Source organism: Octodon degus, unplaced genomic scaffold (genome assembly GCF_000260255.1).
Source record: "Octodon degus isolate 3935 unplaced genomic scaffold, OctDeg1.0 scaffold00053, whole genome shotgun sequence".
Classification (NCBI taxonomy): Eukaryota; Metazoa; Chordata; class Mammalia; order Rodentia; family Octodontidae; genus Octodon; species Octodon degus.
The window spans coordinates 151,575-172,382 of NW_004524629.1; the positions used below are offsets into that span (position 1 = coordinate 151,575).

Here is a 20,808-nt window from a genome sequence, read left to right on the forward strand (position 1 = left end):
TATCATGGATGACAGATCTAAATTCCCAGGTCAGGGATAAAAAGGCCTGTGAGGTGGTATTTATTTCCATTTCTACAGCCACTCAACGCGTTCGTTCCAAGATTTATCGAGTCACTGAAGCACAGCTGCCCATGCAGCCTGCAACAACGACGTGGTTTCTGCCTCCGGGATCAAAGACACGGACATAAGACTGGAAATCGGGGCTGGGGAGGGCAGAGGCTCTGCGGAAAAAGGACTGGAGCCAGCAGAGTAGGTAATCCCGAGCCAGCGGAGTAGGTAATCCCGAGGAGGGTGAGCAGCACCGACGTGGCAGGGAGAGCCGGCCCGCAGCACGACCTCCTGGGAACTCTGCGAGGCCGCAGAGCTCTCTGTGGGGGGCTCCGCCAGCCCGGCTTCAAGATATTAATTTACAACCTTAAGACGTAGGTGGAGCCCACAGGCAGGTAACCAAAGGACCGCAGAAAGCTTTCGCTTGCGCACGTTAGCCGCGTGTCGGAGCACTCGGGTCACGCACGCGTTCTCGGACGTCAGGGCCACACTGCACTCCACCCGTGCACAACCCGTCCGAACCCTGACGTAGGGGCGTGTGCAGTCTTCACCAGCGAACCACTTGCCTACGTTCAAACAGCACCCAGACAAACAGCCGAAGAGAGGACGAAAAGCTCGGATTGGGCCGCCCGGCGGCGCGGGGGAGGCGGCGGAGGCGCGGGGCGCATGCGCGGCCGCGCTCTGCGCACGGGGCGCGTTGCCAAGGCAGCGGGAACGGCGTCGCAGAAGGACGTCCTGCGCGCGTTTGGCTCCCAGACTCCCCGGTGTGGGCCGGCCCTCGCTAGGCTCTGAGATAATCTTGACCGGCGGAAAGCAGACGGAGAGTCGAATGCGGCACAAGTCGACGATCGTTCGCCCAGATGTTGGAAAATTCAGAGGGAGGAAGCATCAGCTTCAACCGGCGTAAGCGCTATGGCACACGTTCCCTCCACTGAAGAGGTACAGAGTCCACTTAGTTCCTCTCGCGGCGGGAGGCCTTGGTCCTGTGACTCTGAGAGCGAACTGAGCACAGGATGTCGGGATGCAAGCTGGAAAGGACAGGAGTCTGAGCTCTCAGACACCAACAGTCTTGAAATGAAATTGAGTAAGAAGTGGATTAATTACCTCAAGGGCAGAGAGCCTAGCTCTGGACGAAGCCAGCCGGACAATAAACTTCAGACAGAAATCACTCAGGTATCCAGTGAAGAACTGCGTGCCCAGCAGTCTTTCTGCACCATGAAGGTAGATGTGATCCGCCACAGAGTGAACTCGAAGGACACGAGTAGCAGACATAGGAAGCGGCAGCTTAGACTGGATGCAGAGGCGTCAGAGCTAGATGCCTTACAGCGTACTGTCCCTGATGAACTTCTGAGCAAACTCTATTTTAGAAACCTTAGCGCAACATTAAAACAAATAGGAGCAGCCAAGCAGCATACCGTGTCTCAGTGTCCTAGCTGTAATAGGAAAAGAGCAGAGTTGGCTCAGTCTGCCTTCCTGAAACAAAAGAAGACTTTACTGGAGTCATTTCTACTGCAAGAGAAAATAGATGAGCATCTTCATACCACAGATTTTCTCACCCGTGTGCGAGTAGCACATCAGGGCCTTCCCCGGCTATTTGACGATCCCAGAATGATCTGGAAAAGACTGATAAAGCTGAGATCCAGTACTGTGGAGTTGAAAGATAATGCTTCAAGCAGATGATGTCGCCAATTACATAAGCAAACAGGAAGTCGTGGTTATCAGTGATCGTTTGTAATATGCATGATGTCCCTGGAGTGTATGTGGGTAGTTGTCATTATTTTTACAGACATTTGCAAACTAGTGTGAGACTTCATTATGTGTCGTTCACAAACTTAAGGGTCAAGAGCCTTCCGTTCAGTACATCTTTTAGAGTGTAGAAGGTGATGTAGTTCGAATAGTTGCAAAACTTTTACAGTGATCCAGGAGAGAGACATTGGTAGTTAGAACTAGGATATTGAGGGTAAAAAGAGAAAGAAGTGCAGTGATGTAAGAGACACTTAGAGGATGGAAATTGACTTTTTGTTGATGAAATGACTAGGGACTTAATAAAAAGAATATGTTAAAAATGTTACTAGATGTTGCACTTGTGTACCTGGGTGAATGATAGTTTCATTAAGATAGGAACTCCAGAAGAGGACCATGTGTAACGGGAGTCATCAATAGTGTAAATATTTGTCATGAGTAGTCTAAGGTCTGTTTGCTGCATATACATTTAGAGGTTGAGGAAACCTTAAGTTGTCTGTACTTGTAGCCTAGAGAAATGGTCTGCAGATATGAAATAAAGGGACAGGAGGGGAAAGTACTGACGTACTTGGAAATTAAAGCTGTAGGTACAATGTGCTGTGCTAAAGGAGCCCAGAGTGAGAATACTGTTGGGTTAGTACTAACTCTTGAAAAATGCTAACAGTGTCCAGGAGAGTAAAGTCATACAAAGAAGTTATCAAGTTGAAAAGAATTTTTTTTTTTGTCTTTTTGAGACAGGGTCTTGTTATGCAGTTCAGGCTGTCCTTAAACTCACTTTGTAGCCCAGGGTGGTCTCGAACTCAGTGTTCCTCCTACCTCAGCTTTCCCAGTGCTGAGATTACAGGTGTGTGCCACTGTGCCTGGAAGAAATTCTTTTAGGAGTGAAGGAAACTATGGATGTGTTGTGGCCCAGCGATCAAGGAAAGATAATATTCCAACCAGGATGGATTATCTTTGTATGTCAGTATAACACAGAGAACACATAAAGATGAAGTACTCATGCACTGAGCGCCCTTGATTTAAAAGTTGCCATTATAGAAATGAGCTAGACAAAGTAGACTGAGGAGTGAATGATTAAGGAGATAAAATGCATGTAGACTGTTCCTTTGAAAAGATTAGCTGTAGTGGGAAGCAGAGTTGAAGCTGGAAGTAGATATAGAGGGGAAGGAAGAAAGCTTCTTGGATCGCGAGAATTTTATGAAATTTCTATTGTTACTTTCCATGTGGAAGAAGCAGTATCATTCTTTGAAGATTGCTATAGTATTTTAAAAATAGAAAACATGGCTCGGGATTTTGAGAAATCAATATTTAATATTATCTCTATAAAAACATAAATCCCAGAATTATGAGTACTCCTTAGAGATCATTTTTCTACTGTGCTATGGCTTATGTTTTAGTATCCACCCAAAGCCTCATGTGATTGTAACTGGGTTTTTCCAGAGGTGGAACCTAGAGTGTGTGACTGTGAGTGCTACCCACCCTGAGTGGCCTGCACAAGATGCACGAGATGGAAAGAGCTGTGGTCGTCTCTTGATTGCCACTTTCTGCCCGCCATGAGCTGCCTCTCCTTGCTATCCCTGTCTGCCACATCATCTTGGATAATCTAACTTGGAGCCAGTGGATTATGGACTGAAAAATCTACAAACTTTTATCTCTCAGCACACTAAAGCACCTACTTAGGCAGAACACAATGGCCAGGGTTCGATCGCCAGCGTGCTGTGACATTCCTGCCCTGTGTGGTGCATTGAGATGGCCATTGAGACTGGGCACTGTGGCGCACGCCTGCAGTCCCTGCGCTTGGGTTGCTGAAAATAGAATCACTACCAGTTTGGTCTATGTAGTGAGACCCTGTAGACCCTGTCCTTAATACATAAGATAAAAAATAATAAATGATTTTAAAAAACTTTTATCTAAATAAATGTTTCTCCATTTAACCTTTAGTTCTGGGTATTTTGTCTCAGCAACAAAAGAGAACTAAGACACCAAATATATTATTTGCAAGTATTCTTTCAATCCACAGGAATTTAAATTTCAGTGAAGTCCAGTTTATCTTTTTTTTTTTTTTTTTTTTTTGATACAGTGTCTCACTACACAGTTTGGGCTTGAAGTGATCTTCCTGTCTCCGTCTCCCCAGCACTGGGATTACAGGTGTGCACCACCATGTCCAGTTTCAGGGTCAGCACAGCCTGTTGTACTGGGGATCCAGCTCAGTACCTTGCACTTGCCAGGCAGGTGCTTAAACCACCAAGCTATTTCTGCAGCTCTATGTCTGTTATTTAACCTATGCTTTTTGGTGTCATATTTAGGAAATGTCAAATCTAAGGTCATGCAGTTTTGCCCTGTATTTTCTAAGAATTTTATAGTTTTGTATCTGATGGTTCAGTCTACTATGGTTTGAATGTGTCCTTGAAAATAGAAAACCTCAAAGGCATATTTTAGTGGTATCGGGAAGTGAAGCATTTGGGAGTCAGATTTGAGTGAGGTCCAGAGGGCAGGGTACCCATGATGTCACTGGTGGCTTTGTAAAAACTACTAGAAGGTGTGCTGTCCCCCATGTAATGCCATCCACCACATTGTGACACAGCAAAACGTCCTCAGTGGATGCTGAAAAGACACTGGTGCCATGGTCTTAGACTTACCAGCCTCCAGATCTGTAAATCATGTAAGCTTCTGGTCTTTTTGCTAGGCAGACGCTTAGACCACTGAGTTTTCTCCTCAGCCCTGCTTCTGGTCTTTTTGTACCCAGTGTCAGGTATTATATTGCGGCCGTAGAAAGCAGACTAAGGTATGTGTTTAGCAAATTTGGAGTTAAATTTTTGTTGATGGTGAAAGGATATAGTTTTGATTCTTTGATGTATAGACATATAATTTTTTCCGCAGCAATTAGGGAGAGACTATTCTTTCTGTATTGAATGGCCTGGGCACTCTTGTTGAAAAATCACTGATTACACAGGTGAGAATTTATGTGTGGACTGTAAATTCCATTCCATTGTTGTTTATAAATGTTTTTATCAATACTGTACTGTTTTGATTACTATGTTTTGAGTTACTTTTGAAAACAAGAATGTGAAATTTCCATCTTTTTTCTTCAAAAGTTTGAAGCCCAAAAGTAACAGATATCCATTTTTGTTCTTTTTTTTCAATGTTGTTGTAGTTATTTGGGGTTTGTGGAGATTCCACATAAATTTCAGGCTATGGTTTTCTATTTCTTCAATGTTTGCATTGCACATTTAATAGAAACTGTGTTGTCAATATATTGTTTTGGGTACTATGACTATATTAATAGTATTAAGTACTTCAAGCTATGGGATGCATACTTTTTATTTATGTGTGTTTTTGAACTCAGCTCACCAGTATTTCGTACTTTTCAGTGTGCAAGCTAGTGCGTTTGTTAGAATGTATTCCTAAGTAGTTGCTTCACTTTTTTGCTATTTTAAATGACTAAAAAATTATTTTATGGGGGTGATTACTTATCTCTAACAGCAATGCGGCTAGTTTTTTTAGCCTGTGACTTTTTTGGAATTCACTTTCCAGCTGTAATGAGATATAGCATCTGCAACGTGGATACTTCTGCATCTTTCTTTATAATTTTGAGTATTTTTCCCTTGCATAAAATTCCTGACTTTCAGTGCTATAATAAATGGAAATTACAAAACCAGTGTCTTTACTTTGCTTCTGCTCTTAGGAGAGGAGCCCTCTGTCTTTCACTTTTAGTAGAGTATTAATGGATTTTTCATGTATGGCATTTTCACACTAAGAAAGATCTCTCCAGTCTTAGTGAATTATATGTTGGATTTTATCACCAGTATTATTGAATTTTATCAGAAGTATTTTTCTGTGTGTGTTGAGAATAATTATGTGGTTTGTGTACTAATGAATCCAACCTAAAATGTTACCTTCTTTTGGTTTATCTCTTAGCTCTCAAACATTTGCTAAACAGAATTAAAGGTGCTGGCTTCCACACTTTATGACATTAATAAAAATTCACAAATAATCAGTACACTCCCTGATTGCGTGCCAGTCCAGGATTACCCTATCCTACACACGTGTCAAAGGTGCCCAAGCACTGCTTCACACAATAGTGTTCAACAAATGCTTCTCAGATAAAAATATGTGTTTCCAAAAATGCAGTTTAATGTTTTCCCACCAAAAGAAAATAAGCTGTGAGTGTGCTGTTGTTTAGCATTATTGTGTCCTCATGTGGCTTTTACCTGTACTTCCGTCTCTTTATACTTTTCCATAAGTTAGACTTCTTTCCAGAATGTATTCATAGTTCCCAGTGAAAATTATCATAAAGGTTTTCTGTAAAGTATCTTTTAAGGTCCATGCCTTTACAAAAGTATTACTTTTTTTCAGAACTAGTACAAACTACTTCTACACAATCCACATTTTTTTTTAGATAGGAAAAGTCATTTGAAATGTTTACTTCATCGGTAATAAATAGCTCTGAAATTTTGGAATGGAGTAAAAAAGTCATGATGCTTAAAGTCGCAAGTTTTTTTGTGCTCGAATATATACAAAAGGAATGAACGTTCCTTCTCCAAACTCTTTATAGCTGCCCCCAAGAGATCCCAGCGCAGCTGACATGGAAAGGCCATCAGAACGGATGCGGAGAAACTACATATTTCCCCAGTGCTCTAAAATTGAGTCTGGTAAATTGGTACAAATTTACACAAGTATAAAATGTGTACAATAGTATATACAGACTACATAAATTTTGTGTTTGCCATTTAGATTTTCTTATTACATTTCTTATTAAATTGTTCATACCTGGAAGCAAACCTGCCCATTGCTCAAATACTACAGTATAAAAACCCCTGAAAGAGAAGTAAGTGATGTGCCAGATTGAGTGTAAAAAAGGTTCAGTCCTGAACATCTGAGTCATTCAAATTCCAATCTCAGAACTGTTTAGGAATGTTTGGGACACCCAGCTCGGAATACTTCATAAGTTAGCTGGTCTCATGATGAAGCCTAATATAGTAACAGCTCTGAGAAGGAGGGCTGTGACTGTGGGTGTGAGCTCTCTTTTGATTGTGTCTGGATGTGACAGATGAATTATACACAAACACTGAATCTGAGAAACCAAAAAGGAAAATATAACTTTGCTTCTGTTCTTGGTTTATGGTCCCCTTCCGAATAGAGAATTTAGAAATTTTCCAATTTTCAGTATACTCAAATTACAGAGAAAATTGCAAAATTCAGAGCAGTTTCTATAGTCAGAAAGCCTCATTTTGATGAGGCATTAATTTAGGGCTAGGAAAAAGTGTGTTGTGGCCAGCTTTGTCAACATTTGCATCAAGATCGGTGATGCTCCACAAGTGCTTTGAAAATATAAAACAGGGTTTTTTTTGCTTTTGTTTTTGTATTTTAGGGAAGGGTCTACAGGGTGCTCAGGGTCTCACTACTAGATTGGACTCTTAGTGATCTGCCTGTTTACAGCCTCCCAAGAGCTGGGATTACAGGCGTGTGCCACCACGCCCAGTCTCAATTGCCATCTCAGTGAGCGCCCCTGCTCCTGGGGAGGGGGGCAGGGCCTGTATGGCAGGCTGGGGGATTAAACCTCTGGCCCTTGCACCTGATTGCAGGGCTTTAATCCACTGAGCTATTTGGCCCTAGAAAGCAGTTTACTATTCACATAATAAAGAGCTTCTGAGGTAGAAAGATCAGGGCTGTCTTTCAGTCAGGTCTGAAGTGGCTTGAAAGAAAGAAAAGCAGACTGGATTGGCTCTTATTAAATTTAGAACATGGGGCTAGGGCCAGCATTTCAACAGGTGGGCAAGGGCTCTTGTGAGTTGCAACCTACAGTTGGAAAACAGGGCCTGCTTAGCAGTGATTTACTGTAGAATGATGAAGCTTAACAGTTTTCAGCTATTAAACATACAAAATGGAGTTTGACTATTACAGTTGGTTCCTGATGTTCGTCTAATGACAGCTTCATTAACTACATTCCTTTTTAAGTGTGCGCGATGAATGTGCTTCATGAGGCTTATGTCCAGAGCCAGTGGTAAAGGTACCCACAGGGCCGCCTACTCAAGAGCCCAGCATTGTGGATTTTGAAGTGAAAAGAGTGCCTGAGTCACTGCTAATGATGTCTGGGACTCTCAAGGTATTCAGGTGAGTCCTCCTTGTGTCTGGCATTTTAGGGTTTGTGTTTAAGTGTCCCCTGCAAAGCCTCATAAGGAGGCTTCTGGAGTTTGTGAGGGATTTCTGATCCAATGCTGGGATTGTGGGTGTGAGTGCCCTGGGGCAGGTACTCTGCATGACAATAGGAGGAGAGTGAGGCTAGCTAGCTGCCTGAGCCGCTCCACTCCCTTTAGCTCTCCGCTCTTTGCCACCACTGTGAAAGGCTGCTCTCTGCCTTGTGCCATTCTGTCTTGGAGCCAACTGAGGACGGACTGAAACCGCCATTAACTGTGAGCTAAATAAACCTTTCCTTCCTTCATTTTGGGTGTCAGGATTTTGTCCTAGCCATGAGAGAAGAGTAACTGAGACAAGACTTAATTTGAATTTTGGGTATCTTCAGCAAGAGATTCTCATAATTATTTTGCTCAAATGGCAAGACACTGAGTTAGTAATATTTTTTGCTATTGTGGTGGAACCAGGTAGCTAGACCATTGGGAATGCCCCCGGGAGCTGTGAAATGGACAAATGAAACCAACATTGGGACAAGGGAGCACCCAGTGCTAGGAGGATTGACTAAAAGTTTTACCCTTTGTTCCCTTTTTATTAAGGAATCTAGGTTGAAAGATACAAACACTGCTTCGGTCCAATATGCATGATTACATATACACATAGATAGGTAGATAGATAGATAGATAGATAGATAGATAGATAGATAGTGTGTGTGTGTGTGTGTGTGTGTGTGTGTGTGTGTGTGTGCTGACCATGACTTACAGAAATTCTCATTGCTCTTTGAACATTTAATTCTATGGAAACCTCCAGGTAGTTGCAGTTCAAGAGAGGGTTGACCTTCTCTAGCACATAATGAGTTAGCAAGGGCCTAAAGACAGAAAGGCTGCCATCTACTATGTCTTGTATATTACAGAGGGGATAGACTCAGCTGTATCCTGTAGATAACTTTTGTATTTTAACAAGGAGGTCTTGTTGACTGTGCCGAGCTCACAGGGTGATGCTTCCACTACACATAGAAATGCATGAAGAGTCACAGACACGCGCAGGACTGTGAACGCCTCTGTCCTGTGATGGCCCCGTTTGAAGCCAAGAGCTGTCAGTGTTAAAGATGTGGAGATGTGTCACACAAAACCGAGAATAAGCTTCTTGAATCAGAAATCTATGACTATCATGGATGCTCTGGAGATTCCAGAAATATGACGTAGGATGCAGAGACACCAAAGTGAAGGATTTTTCTGGGGGAAAGGGAGAGGGGCAGCAGAAGCTCCTATTGTATTCTCATTGGAAACATGTTCTAGATCTGTTTGTTTGAGGGCATTTAATTCGAAATGGGATGACTATGAATGACAGCAAAACTAGACAAATAAAATTTGTAAATGAGGACTATGCTGCCTCCAGAACACCTGGAGACCTAGATGGCTATGGACTTGCTTTCATGCTGCAGGTGTTTGCTGAGTCATCACTCTTCTTTAGCCTCATTCCCCTCCTCTGGATTGGGGATTAGGGCTGAAAAATCCAAGCTTCTTATCAGATGGGTTTTTCTATCTAAAAACATACATTGCATAGAAATACTTTTAGTAATTCTACAAAACAAATACTGTGTTAGTTAACTGCAAGATTGATTCCTCTGGCAACTAGCTCTTGGCATGAGATTATACAGGAGCACACCACGAACCACCTCACTAGAACAGAAGTTGCTATTACCAAAGGGTGTAGGAGCTCTGTGTCAGTAATATGCGGGAAATTACAAAGCACTTAGAACTCTCTCCAGGAGTCAAAGTCTAAATGTCAGAGTGAAACTTCACCTAATGTCTCCCTCTATTAGAGAGTTCACAAGAGAGTTGGCATCTGTTTCTCTTCTTATATATAATATATAAATATTTCACTTATATATTATAAATATATAAGTATATATAAATATTTTATATGATATATAAATATAGCATTGCTATTTTTATAAAACTATATAATATCAACATATTACATTTATTATATAAATGGATATTTTTTATTGTATTCCAACATCACAAGGTCTCTTTGGGCAGCATAATCAACATAATACAGTGGCAAAAGTATTTTCAGAATCCTAGGTTGCATCTGCTCTTAGAAGTGTGAACCTGATTATATCCCACAAGGACTTAGTTTTAGCAGTGGGCTCGTATATTACAGAGAGTAGCCCTATATCCTGTGAACATTCTGTAGAGTGGTAGCCAAGGCTTACTTGAGACATAGCTAATAGCATGGTAAGAGTTGCTCTTTTTAGCCTAACTCCGCAGCCTTTTGTATTCTCAAAACACGTGAATCACTTTGAGACACAAGGTAAAATCCAGGCCAACACACATCACCCAAGACCACTTTAAAGAGGGCCCAAGTCCAATTTCCCCAGGCCAAGTAACCTCTTCTGACTTAGGACAGTTAAATCTATAGGTGGAAAAATGATCAGTCTCATCAAATGCAGCACAAAATAACACAGTTTGAAGCAAGTAATCCAGCAGGAGGGAGCAGAGCCATGTAGCAAGATAGTGCAAGTGAAGCAAGACTCACATTTGTGGTGACTATTGCCTGGGTATCCTGTGCATTACACCAATTACTGTTTGCATCTGGCAGAGCTAAGGCAGGCCCTGTGTGAACTGTAGTTCTCAAGCCAAGAGTGATGAGTAATGCTCACAGAAAGAGATGAGGGTAAGTACTTCTTTCCTAAAAAGATCTTGCATGATCACTTTCAGTACTTTAAAATCCTGTTTTAATTTGTATTGAGATGTATTAATTATTTTAACTGGAGAGTCGGAGCAGCACCTCTCCCAACACAAGTAAGTATGAAAAGGTCCAGAGTCTGGAACTGGTAGATGATTACCTTGGCATAATAAAATTATGATGAGGGGTGAAGGTGGGTGAGAGTTCCAGAGTTTGTACTGGGTATTGTGTGGCTTAAACTTTATACTGGTGACAAAGAAAGAGCATTTGTATTTGATTATCAGATTTTCCAGATGAGGGAGAGAAAGGAAAAGGGAAAGAGGAGGGCTTAAAAGATGCAAAGAGCCAAACATCCAAGATGGATTCAGACTCTTAAAAGGACTAGCTTTTACAATGAATTATGATATCACTATGTCCAAAGGATCTCATTCAAGTCTAATTTCATTGTGTTTTGCCTCTTGTTTCTACTTATTATTGCTGTCTGGTAGTGTCTTTGTTACTCTTCTCTTGTTGCTGGGACAAATACCAGACACTCAAAATGAAGGAAGGAAAGGTTTACTTAGCTCACAGTTACTGGAGGTTTCAGTCCATACTCAGCTGGGTCCAACGCAGAGCAGCACATAGCAGAGGGCAACCCTTCTTGGCAGCGGCAAAGAGCAAGAGCACAAGGGAGGGGTAGCAGCAGCTCAAGCAGCTAGCTTCTCTTCCCACCTTACATTGTAATGCAAATCACCTGCCCCAGGCTAGGGGAAGTACTCACACCTTTGGGTACTTCCCAGTATTTACCCATTTATGGGTAATCCCAGCAGTACTAAGACCCATAATCCCAGCCTTGGATCACACATAATCCCAGTGGATCATGAGTTAACACAAACTCTAGAAGTCCTCACCCCATGACTGCATGAGGCTTTGGGGGGACAACTAGACACAAACCATAACAGGTAGGCACATATTTTTTTCCTTGAAATTTCTTTTCTTCTGTGATAGTAGAGTCCAAATATGTCCATACGGTAATATCATATGTGTTTCTGCCTCTCTCTCTCTCTCTCTCTCTCTCTCTCTCTCTCTCTCTCTTTCTCTCTGCTGTATGACTGCATGACATAAGACAGAACTATTTGCTTCTAGATAGACAAATTTTGTTTGCCCCAAACAAACCTCCTGCTCTTCCTTCCTAAACTTCTTTCTATCCCAGCTGTCATACCATTCATCCATCCATTCATTCAAGGCAAAAAATCTTATTATGAACTTCATTACTCTTCTTATTTTGATTTTCCACATCGAATCCAGCACCCAACTGTCTACATATTTTCTTCTTTCAACATTTATCAAATCCAATCTAGTCAAGGTCTTCTTGTCCACTGTTACCCTCATCTGAGCTTTAACATTTGCATTATTATGTGTCTAACTAATTGTTCATACTTCTATTCATATATGCAAAGACAGAGCAATCTTTAAGATAGGCATAAGATAATTGGGCAAAGTCTGGTCCATGGAATAAAGTCCAAACTCTTAATCATGACAAGGTATAATGTAACGACTTGTGAATACATTTTTCTTCATATTTTATACGTGTTTTCTTTTTTAAAAATTTGTCTTCCAACATAGAAAGAAATGTATTATGTCTCATGAAATTCAATGTTCAGACATTAAGAGCCCTTCAGAGAAAATTTAATAAGAGTTGTGTTTGTATTTGTGTATGAATGAAGTACGACAGATGCACAAAGTCAGAGTTTCATAGTGTCTCTTGGAAAGAAAGTTTGGTGGAAAAAAGTATTCTCCATGGATAACAATACCTTGATCTTTGATACACAAGAATTTTTATAGCCCCTGGAGATGATCCCATACAGTCCTAGAGCAGCAGCTGACAATGGTTTTACGTAAGTAGAGTCAGGACATGGCAGTCAACACCAGTGGAGAGATCTTTGTCCTTTCATCAAGTGATGGTGAAATGAAAAATGAAGCAAAATATTTTTGTAACCACTGCCTTTAAGTAAACACAATACATAAGATCCTTAAGGTTAGCATTTTCCACAAAGATAAACACTGATTTGAGCACACATTGGTTTTAGGGGATAAAGTTAGTAAAAAAAAATACTTGTATCATTCTATTGTCAGAGTCAATTACTTGGCATTGAGTTGATTGCTTTGAGAAGAAAGACTGCACCTGAGGCTGTAGATGGCACAAGGTTTGTTGTGTGTCTGAGGCCTTGTCAATGCAAGCCCTCAGTGGTCCTGGATTTGGGCAGCTAATCCACTGAAGGTCAGGGTGACGCACGAGATGAATGTGCACCAAGTACAATCCTGGCAGGTGACTAAGGTGACTTGCTTGACTCAGGAAAGCTGCTTTGCTCCATCAGCTGGCTGAACTTCTGCTGTCCAGGGTGAAAGTTTGTCTGCATGTTCTAAAAAGTGTGGAAATGACCACCTGATAAGGACTAGGACAAAAAGATGGACTAGCTCCATGGGATCAGACCTGTGTTGGGAACTGTTCTACTGTTTGACTAGCATGATCTTTCTGAGCCTCTCTAGGTCTGTTGGACTGTCACTTAATCTACACAGCGTAAGTTGCTCATCTCATTCCGCGTGCAATATCTGCCTGTTAGGAGGCTTCAATGTGGTGGTCACCCTGACATAGGTGGTGTCATGGAGCCTGTGGTCCACTGGCCTTGCTGTTACCTCTGAACCCCTGTACAGGAGGTACCTACTAACCCAGGGTGATATAATGCTGACCAGCCCAGTAGGAGTGACAGATCAGTGCCTGTTCTCCTAACCTATTTTTTTATTGCCATATTGAATAATCTTTTGGAATAGTATCTACATGAAAGTCAAGCTGACCTAATTTTGTAATTGGCATGATGCTAACATTTGTCTATAAAATGTGGTGCTTGCTTTCTTCTAAGCAATACTAGGATAAATATGGACCATCTTAGCAGAGGATTTGGAGTTCTGGAGAGACTGGTATGGCAGTACCATAACTCCAGCACTCTGAGAAGCTGAGGTAGGAAGATGGAAAGTTGGAGCAGTGCCCAGCCAACTTAGCAACTGAGTGAGACTCTTGCTCTCAAAAGAAAAATAAACTTAGAAATTGCTGAGAAGGTAGTTTAATGTAAAAGTTTTGAGTTAATTTCCCAGGACTACAAACAATCACACACACACACACACACACACACACACACACACACACACACCAGTACCTTATCAATGCTCAGTTCATTCTCATGCAAATATCTTTACTGTTACATTTTGGACTCTTCCTTGGCCCAAGGCCAGTTTCATGGATGTAGCTTCCCCTCATTGCAGCTGGCACCACAGCACTCTCCTGCTTCCAGAGTCCAGGGCAGCAGATGGCCTTGGAACCTCTGAGGTGTTAGGAAACATGGAGAGCAGCTCCAAGCAGAGGGTAGCTGGGCACTGTGAGTGAGGACAGTGAAAGGTAGCAGATGGACAGACTGTTTTATGTTTTACCCACTTTCTTGAACCTCTTTGCTCTGAAAATATAGCCTGTCTTGATTTTTCAAAATGATAGAGTTTTCAACCATGCATTTCAGAGCATATTTTATTATTGTTCTTTTTTTCTGACTATTAGAATTTCATCCTTAATGCTATCAACCCAGAGACCTTCTAAAACACTCCACATAAATGAATGTTTCCTTCCTATCAGTTTCTCTTCTGTGCATGTATCTATAGTTATTTGCTTTGAAGAATTTTAATATTTTTATATTTAATCTTTAAATCCTCTCTATCTTTCTGTCTGTCTGTCTCTCCCTGATCTGTGTAGTGAGACCCTGTACTAAATACATAAAAAAGAAGAAATGCATTGCAAAATAGTACAGAAGGAACATTTGGCTTTGAAGGGGACAGAAATAGTGGCACATGAGGGCAGGTCTCCAGATGAAAGAATTGTAACTACTCCAGGTACAGACACTGCCTAGCTGGGGGGCAGAGACAGGTGAAATGTGGAAGTCTGCCAGTGGACAACTTTGACTCAAAGGCTCTTTATTTATTTGAACAACATTTTATGGAGCTGCTGTGCACAGACCATAGCTCCTCTCAGGCAATCCTCCTTCCTTCCCGTTCTTCCTTAGATGTAAAAACTGCTTTGCACTGTGGAGTCTTTTCCCACCTTCTGTTGCTTCCTACCTCATGATGAATCTCTTGTGCTGCTCATTCCACTTTAGGTATTTTGATGTATCCAAAGTAGTGTATAATTTATCTTTTCATTCACCAAAAATATGGTCTAGAAACAACTATTTGGCAAATGTTAGGAGTTTAAGGGTTGAGACCTGTGACTACCTCTCAGGAACTTCTTAGGATCTTTTTTAAAGATGAAAATGTAAACAAATATGTATGATACAATGCAGCCCATCCAGTGATTAAAAAGTGCTCTGCATAAGTTAAAATATCTTGATATGTATAAAGGGATTTAGACATGACAAGATGACACCTCAGCAAAGTTTTAAGGTTCTGTAATGTGAAGAATGAAGAAATGAGAATGGAGACATACGAATAGGGCAAATTACATGATAGTAAATTTAACAAGCATAAGTTTGATGCTATAATTAGTTTGCTAGGATTTGCATAACAAAGGGCCAGCCACTTGTTGGCTTAAACTACAGAAATTCATTTTGTCATAGTCCTGGTAGTCCTGGTGGGTGGAAATCTGAAATCAAGTTACTGGCCAGGATGGTTCCTTTTAAGGGATGTGAAAGCTAAATCATTTCACGCCTCTTAACTGACTTCTGGTGATATTCTGGCAGTTTTTCTTGTTCTTTGGCTTATAGACACCTCACATAGATTTCTTTGTTCATGTTTTGGTCTCCCTGTGTTCATGTCTTGGTACCAATGTTCCAAGTCTATAAGGTTAGTGCAGATTAGGGCCTACCCCACAGATCCCTTTTCAACTTGATTATTTCTATAAATATAATTACCTCTATATTGATGGCTAAGAATTCGATACAATTTGGGATAATATAAATAAAATCTCAACAGAGAAGGACAGTTTGAAATTAGAGTAGTGCCCAGCATTTCATTTGGGTGAAATCATTCTTGAATCTTACATGAAGATACATGTTTAAAAGTCACTCTCAACCATGACGGTCCATTAGATTTATCTAAGAAGTTTTCAAAATATGCTGACACCCAGGCTCTAGTTTCGCATGTTTTATTTTGTTTGTCCTAGGATGGAAATCCTGCAGTGTTTTGTAAGTTTCTCCATCAAATGTAATGAGCAGCTGTATCAAGAACCACTGTTCTAGGGTGATAATACTTGAGATAGGAGGACCCATGTGGATATTGATTTAATAGAGTCAATGAAAAAGAAAATAAGGTGCTGAGACATGGTGTCAGCTGGAAGAAAGAAGAGAAAGTCAGAGATAGATGGTTTCTAGAATGAAAATTCAGTGAATGGGACTTGGCTGATTTAAAGGTGAGGGTTGGGTAGGAAAGAGTGAAAGATGGCTCATGTATTCTTGCCAAATGCATGCCAGTGTGATCAGTACACATTAAAAATTAAAAGCTTGTTCTCTTGGGGGAGAGCTAATAACCAAGTCAATGAAATGTATTAAATTTTAAGCTTCTTCTTTTAAGATTGTTGTTAGTGCAGATGCAGTTGGAAGGTGTAATGTGGAGAGATCCCATATATGCCTACCCAGTTCTCCCACTGATATTTATATAGAAAATGTCACAACCAGAATGTTGACATTGATGCAGCTGAGATCAGCTCCTTCCCACCACTGTACACACCCGAGTTTGAGGTCCCTTTAATACTTTTCAAGTAAGACTTGTTAAAGTTACTTACTGTTAACAAATCCTCTATACTGAGTTTTGCTCACTCTGCAGTATTAGAAATCTGCCAACACCAAAGAGATCCATCTCCTTCAGGTGCCTCAATATACTAACACACAAACATGGAAGAATTAATTAAAAAAGATGTTCAATGACACATATCCTGTAGAGAGGTAGAAATATACACAGAACAAGATCTGCTTGGAAAATAGATTATACATTCCTAAACCTTTGTACACACATAGATGCCTGCCTTGATACAACACAAACATAAATGCCATAGCTAGAACTTTTACAATAACAAAATTTTGTACATGGCTACTCTACAAACCTCTCACATTTGAACAAAGTGAGAGGTTTTGCCATTTATCAGTTGTGTTTTCAATGTAACCGCAGCTGAGGGAGAGCCAGAGCCAGAGCCAGAGCCGAGACTGGGGGGAGGGAGGGAGAGAGGGGGGAAGAGAGAGAGAGAGAGAGAGAGAGAGAGAGAGAGAGAGAGAGAGAGAGAGAGATTAAAAACAGCTGGAATATGTGTCTATTTTCACCTCCTCCATCTGGAACTTTGTTTTTGGACATCACAGACATTTTCCAAACAAACCTCCGCTGAACAAAATGATAAATGTGTGAGAGACATGCATACACGTACAGTTCTTAGTGTTTGAAAAGCTTTAGAGAATCCAAAACCTTGGTGTGTTTTTCAAACATGAAACTAAGTATTATAATAGTACAAATAAAGTTTCATTTTGTTGAGTGAGGAGACATTTATATTTTGAGCAATGTTGACTGCATTGTTGACTTTCTTAATCACTTGGTTGCATTTACCTGGGAAATAAAAATGAGGCCATTTCTTATGTGTTCATACTTAAATAGAACAATTGTACAGTTGAAATGATGTGCTAGGGAATCTTGCAAGTTTCTGTCAATAATGTGCTTTTAGACTCATCCTTTCCTTAAGTTTCTCTGCTGAAGCTGCTGTAGTTTGACTTAGTATGTCATACTGTGATTGTTATAACGACTTCCTCACTTTCCCCCCGTGGAAATAGGCTTTTGTGCTGTCTCAGGCACTTCCTCATCCCTGAGACACACTATCTGGTACCCACATTTAAAGGAAGCAAGGTCTGTTTCATCGAACAGCTTTCAGTAGCTGGGTCACCGGCTCCTGAGCAGAAGGGTTATGCTGAAAAGGTTCGGGAGAGCCAAGCTTGCGTGTATGCATGTCTGTTTTGCATTTATCATTTTGTTCAGCAGGAAGCAAAACCCAGGAAGCAGGAATGAGGGAGGAACCAGGAAAGGATAAATGAGCTCAGCTCATGTCTCCAGGGGCCAGACCCTTCAGAGCAGCCCCATCTCTCAAGAGCACGTCCAGCTCTGAATTCATCAGTGGGCATGGCATCCCTGTAAATGGAGCACCTTCCAAAGCCCAAATTCTGATAATTTGAGGGGACGTTCTAGATCAGCACCATAACATGTACCTTGTCACAAAGTTCAAATGGCTTCAAAATGCTTTGATAACATTGCTCCCATTGTGTACAGATACAGTAAAAAAATCCTTGCCTCAAAGCTCTACTTCAGTTTTCTGTAGCAATTTAGAAAGCTGGTTTTAAAGTCATGAATCTTCAGGTCACATCCTAGTTGTGGAAAAAACAGGACCTGTTTGCAGGGATCTGATGATTTGGAGGAGATAGAAATTAGATAATGGCAGAAATATACGAAAATGGAAAGAGACTGGACTGGGGTCAAAAGAATGAACAAGAGCTTGATTACCAATTGATTGGAAGTGGATTTCCCAAGAAAGAGAATCCAAGAAAAGAAAAATGTTGGTGGAGTGAGGGAAAATCATTATCTGAAATTTGAGAATGACATTTAGTTGAATATATTTATAATAGTTGAGATTCAGAGAAAGAGAGCAGAGGTGAAGGTAAAATTGTGAAGGCAGCAGAAATGTATAATTATTGGGTACATGCAACACAGCCCTACTCTACACTATCTAAGTTCACTATGCTACAAAAAATAGCATAGGAACATAGCATATTTAAAGTGTCCAGTTTTACTGGCTAATATAACAAGTAAATTAATATGCATTCCATAAAAATGACAGAAAAAGGTGCTATCTTGCAATCATTTACCCTGAACTTTTGGCTCAATAAGACAGTTTAGTATTTATGATTGCTTGACTATCTAGGCATCTGTTTTCACAAAGACTAGAGACACAGACTTGGGACTCATGGGTGAGTGACATTTATTAGACTGAAAGAAATAAGGGGACTGGGGGAGGTCATGGTTACGTTTTTGCTTACTATTTAGGAAAATTCTTTTGTTTTGCTACCAAGCATATATTTATGGGTTAAGTGAAGAAGTAGAGGGTCGCCTGCCTGATAAACCAGATTATCTCAGACAGTGGAAGGGGTGACAGAGGGAGTCAGAATGTCCTTATATTCCTATAAGAGAAGGTCTTTTTCAGAGTTCTGAACCATATCCACTCAGCATAAAACCAAATCTGATAACAATTATGGTTTGCTAGTGCACAGTGAGAAGTCAAACACTAAAGCCAGTACTTGCCAAGTTTTCTTCATGTCTCAACCACATGATCCATATTCTTCATTAGGCTATCCTTCATCTGTCTAAACAGCAGGGTTTTTGTCATTTCATAAAATTGAACCCTGCTTAGCCCAGAATGGAGATGTTTGTATTTTGTATATTTATAGAAAATGTTGACAAAACTAGAACTCAATTTAATATTGTGTGAATAGAACTCAAGAATATTCATTATTAGAGTAGGGAAGAGCAATGAGTCTCCCTTTCCTCTGGGAATACTTTATTAGATATTTTTGACAACTTTGAGGAGGACAGTTAGGGGACAGGTCTCATGTGTTCTCTGAAAATGACATTCAAGAGAATGTTCACTTACCTTGAGTCAATTTTTCATTGCAGACTAAGCTAGGAATTGTTGCTACTTAAATAATTCTGAATTGTCACGTATTTTATTTCAATAAAGTTGAGAACTTTTCACGTTGATTAGCTATTTCCATCTTTTTATTTTGTGGATTTTCTCTTTATCCTTTCTACCCAGTTCTGCCTGGAACATCTTGGTATTTTTGATAGAAATTTAAAAAGCTTTTCATTTATCAGATCTTTTGAGTACATTTTCCAAATTTTAAGGAATATTAAAATATTAACGGCAAAAGAAAAATTTAAATAGAATTATGCTAAATTCTAAAAGTGGGTATGTACAAATAGTGCTTCAGAAGAAATGACAAATGATACTGCGATGGATTGCCAACTGGTGGCAACTTGTAACACCGAGTTGAACTGGATCGGTGTGGGGCTAGGTGGAAGGCTCACTTGGGGACTGCTTTCTGCAGCATATGGGGCAGAATGGGAGAGGAAAAAGGAGGTGGTAGGGTCTGTTGGGAGCTGCTGATTTTCTTGGAGGATCTTGCAGGATTCTCTTGAAGGACTGTGCTTGTTTTCCTGATGAACTCAGCTACTCTCGTATTTTATCACCACTTCAAGATGCTCTACGGAGGTATTTATGCCTATTACTGAACTGTGAGAACTTGCCACATATTGGTGATATGGCATCTTTATTATAATGTTTGAATTTTTCCTCTCAAAATTTGTCTTCATTTCACTTATATTTTGACATTTCTCCTCTTGGAATCTCAGAATAGGCTTATAGCTAATCTATTGATATTTTAGGATATGATGTACATTGCTTTGCTTTTTTTGTTTGTTTTGGTTTATGCTTTAAGTGTTCTTACCATCCAGAATCCACGAACCATTTTCCTGCAGGGAGCTACTTAACTGATCTGAAAAGTAGTTTGGTAACTGAGCAGACATTTGTTGAAGCTGGAGCATCTTGCTTAGCCAGTCTTTACTGAGAGCATTTCCCTGAGCTTCCTGAATGTGAGAGACAGCTGAGTGAGACGTGGGCAGCAATGCCCAGGAGAGGGCATGCTTGCATTTTGGTGCAGTTTTGGGAGATTTTATTTATTTATGTATTTTCTTAGTGGCTAAGCAGAGAAAAATAATATGATTAATGATTAAGCAGAGATAAATAAGATGATTAGTTGACATATGTTTCCCACCTATTTTATTTGAGTTGGTTACTTATAATTCATCCCCTAAATTCTGTTCTTGTGCTCTTCAATAAAAGTCATACCCTCATGTGCCCCTCCCTTTTTATTTATTTTTAATTACAAATAGTTTCAAGCCTCAGTGTTACTTCTATTTTGCTCTGCTTGAGGAATTTAACCTTACCATCTGAATGAGGCATTATGGTCTGAGGTAGCAAAGTGTGGAAATTTATTCCAGATTTTCACTGTGGCACTCCTCTCCTCACCCTATTCTGTCTATGCTCCAGGTGGATGGTAGTTTTAGAATTTATTTTATTTAATTAATTAATTT

General features: G+C 40.4%; 1 protein-coding gene across 1 annotated transcript; it reads left to right on the top strand.

Annotated features, from left to right (window-relative positions):
- The first annotated feature begins 803 nt into the window (after positions 1-803).
- Positions 804-2,560, top strand: CUNH8orf48 (chromosome unknown C8orf48 homolog). Its single transcript, XM_004649043.2, is given in 2 exon segments — positions 804-1,672; positions 1,675-2,560. Coding segments are annotated over 2 exon segments (750 nt in total). The 5' UTR covers positions 804-960; the 3' UTR covers positions 1,713-2,560.
- Positions 2,561-20,808: the final 18,248 nt, after the last annotated feature.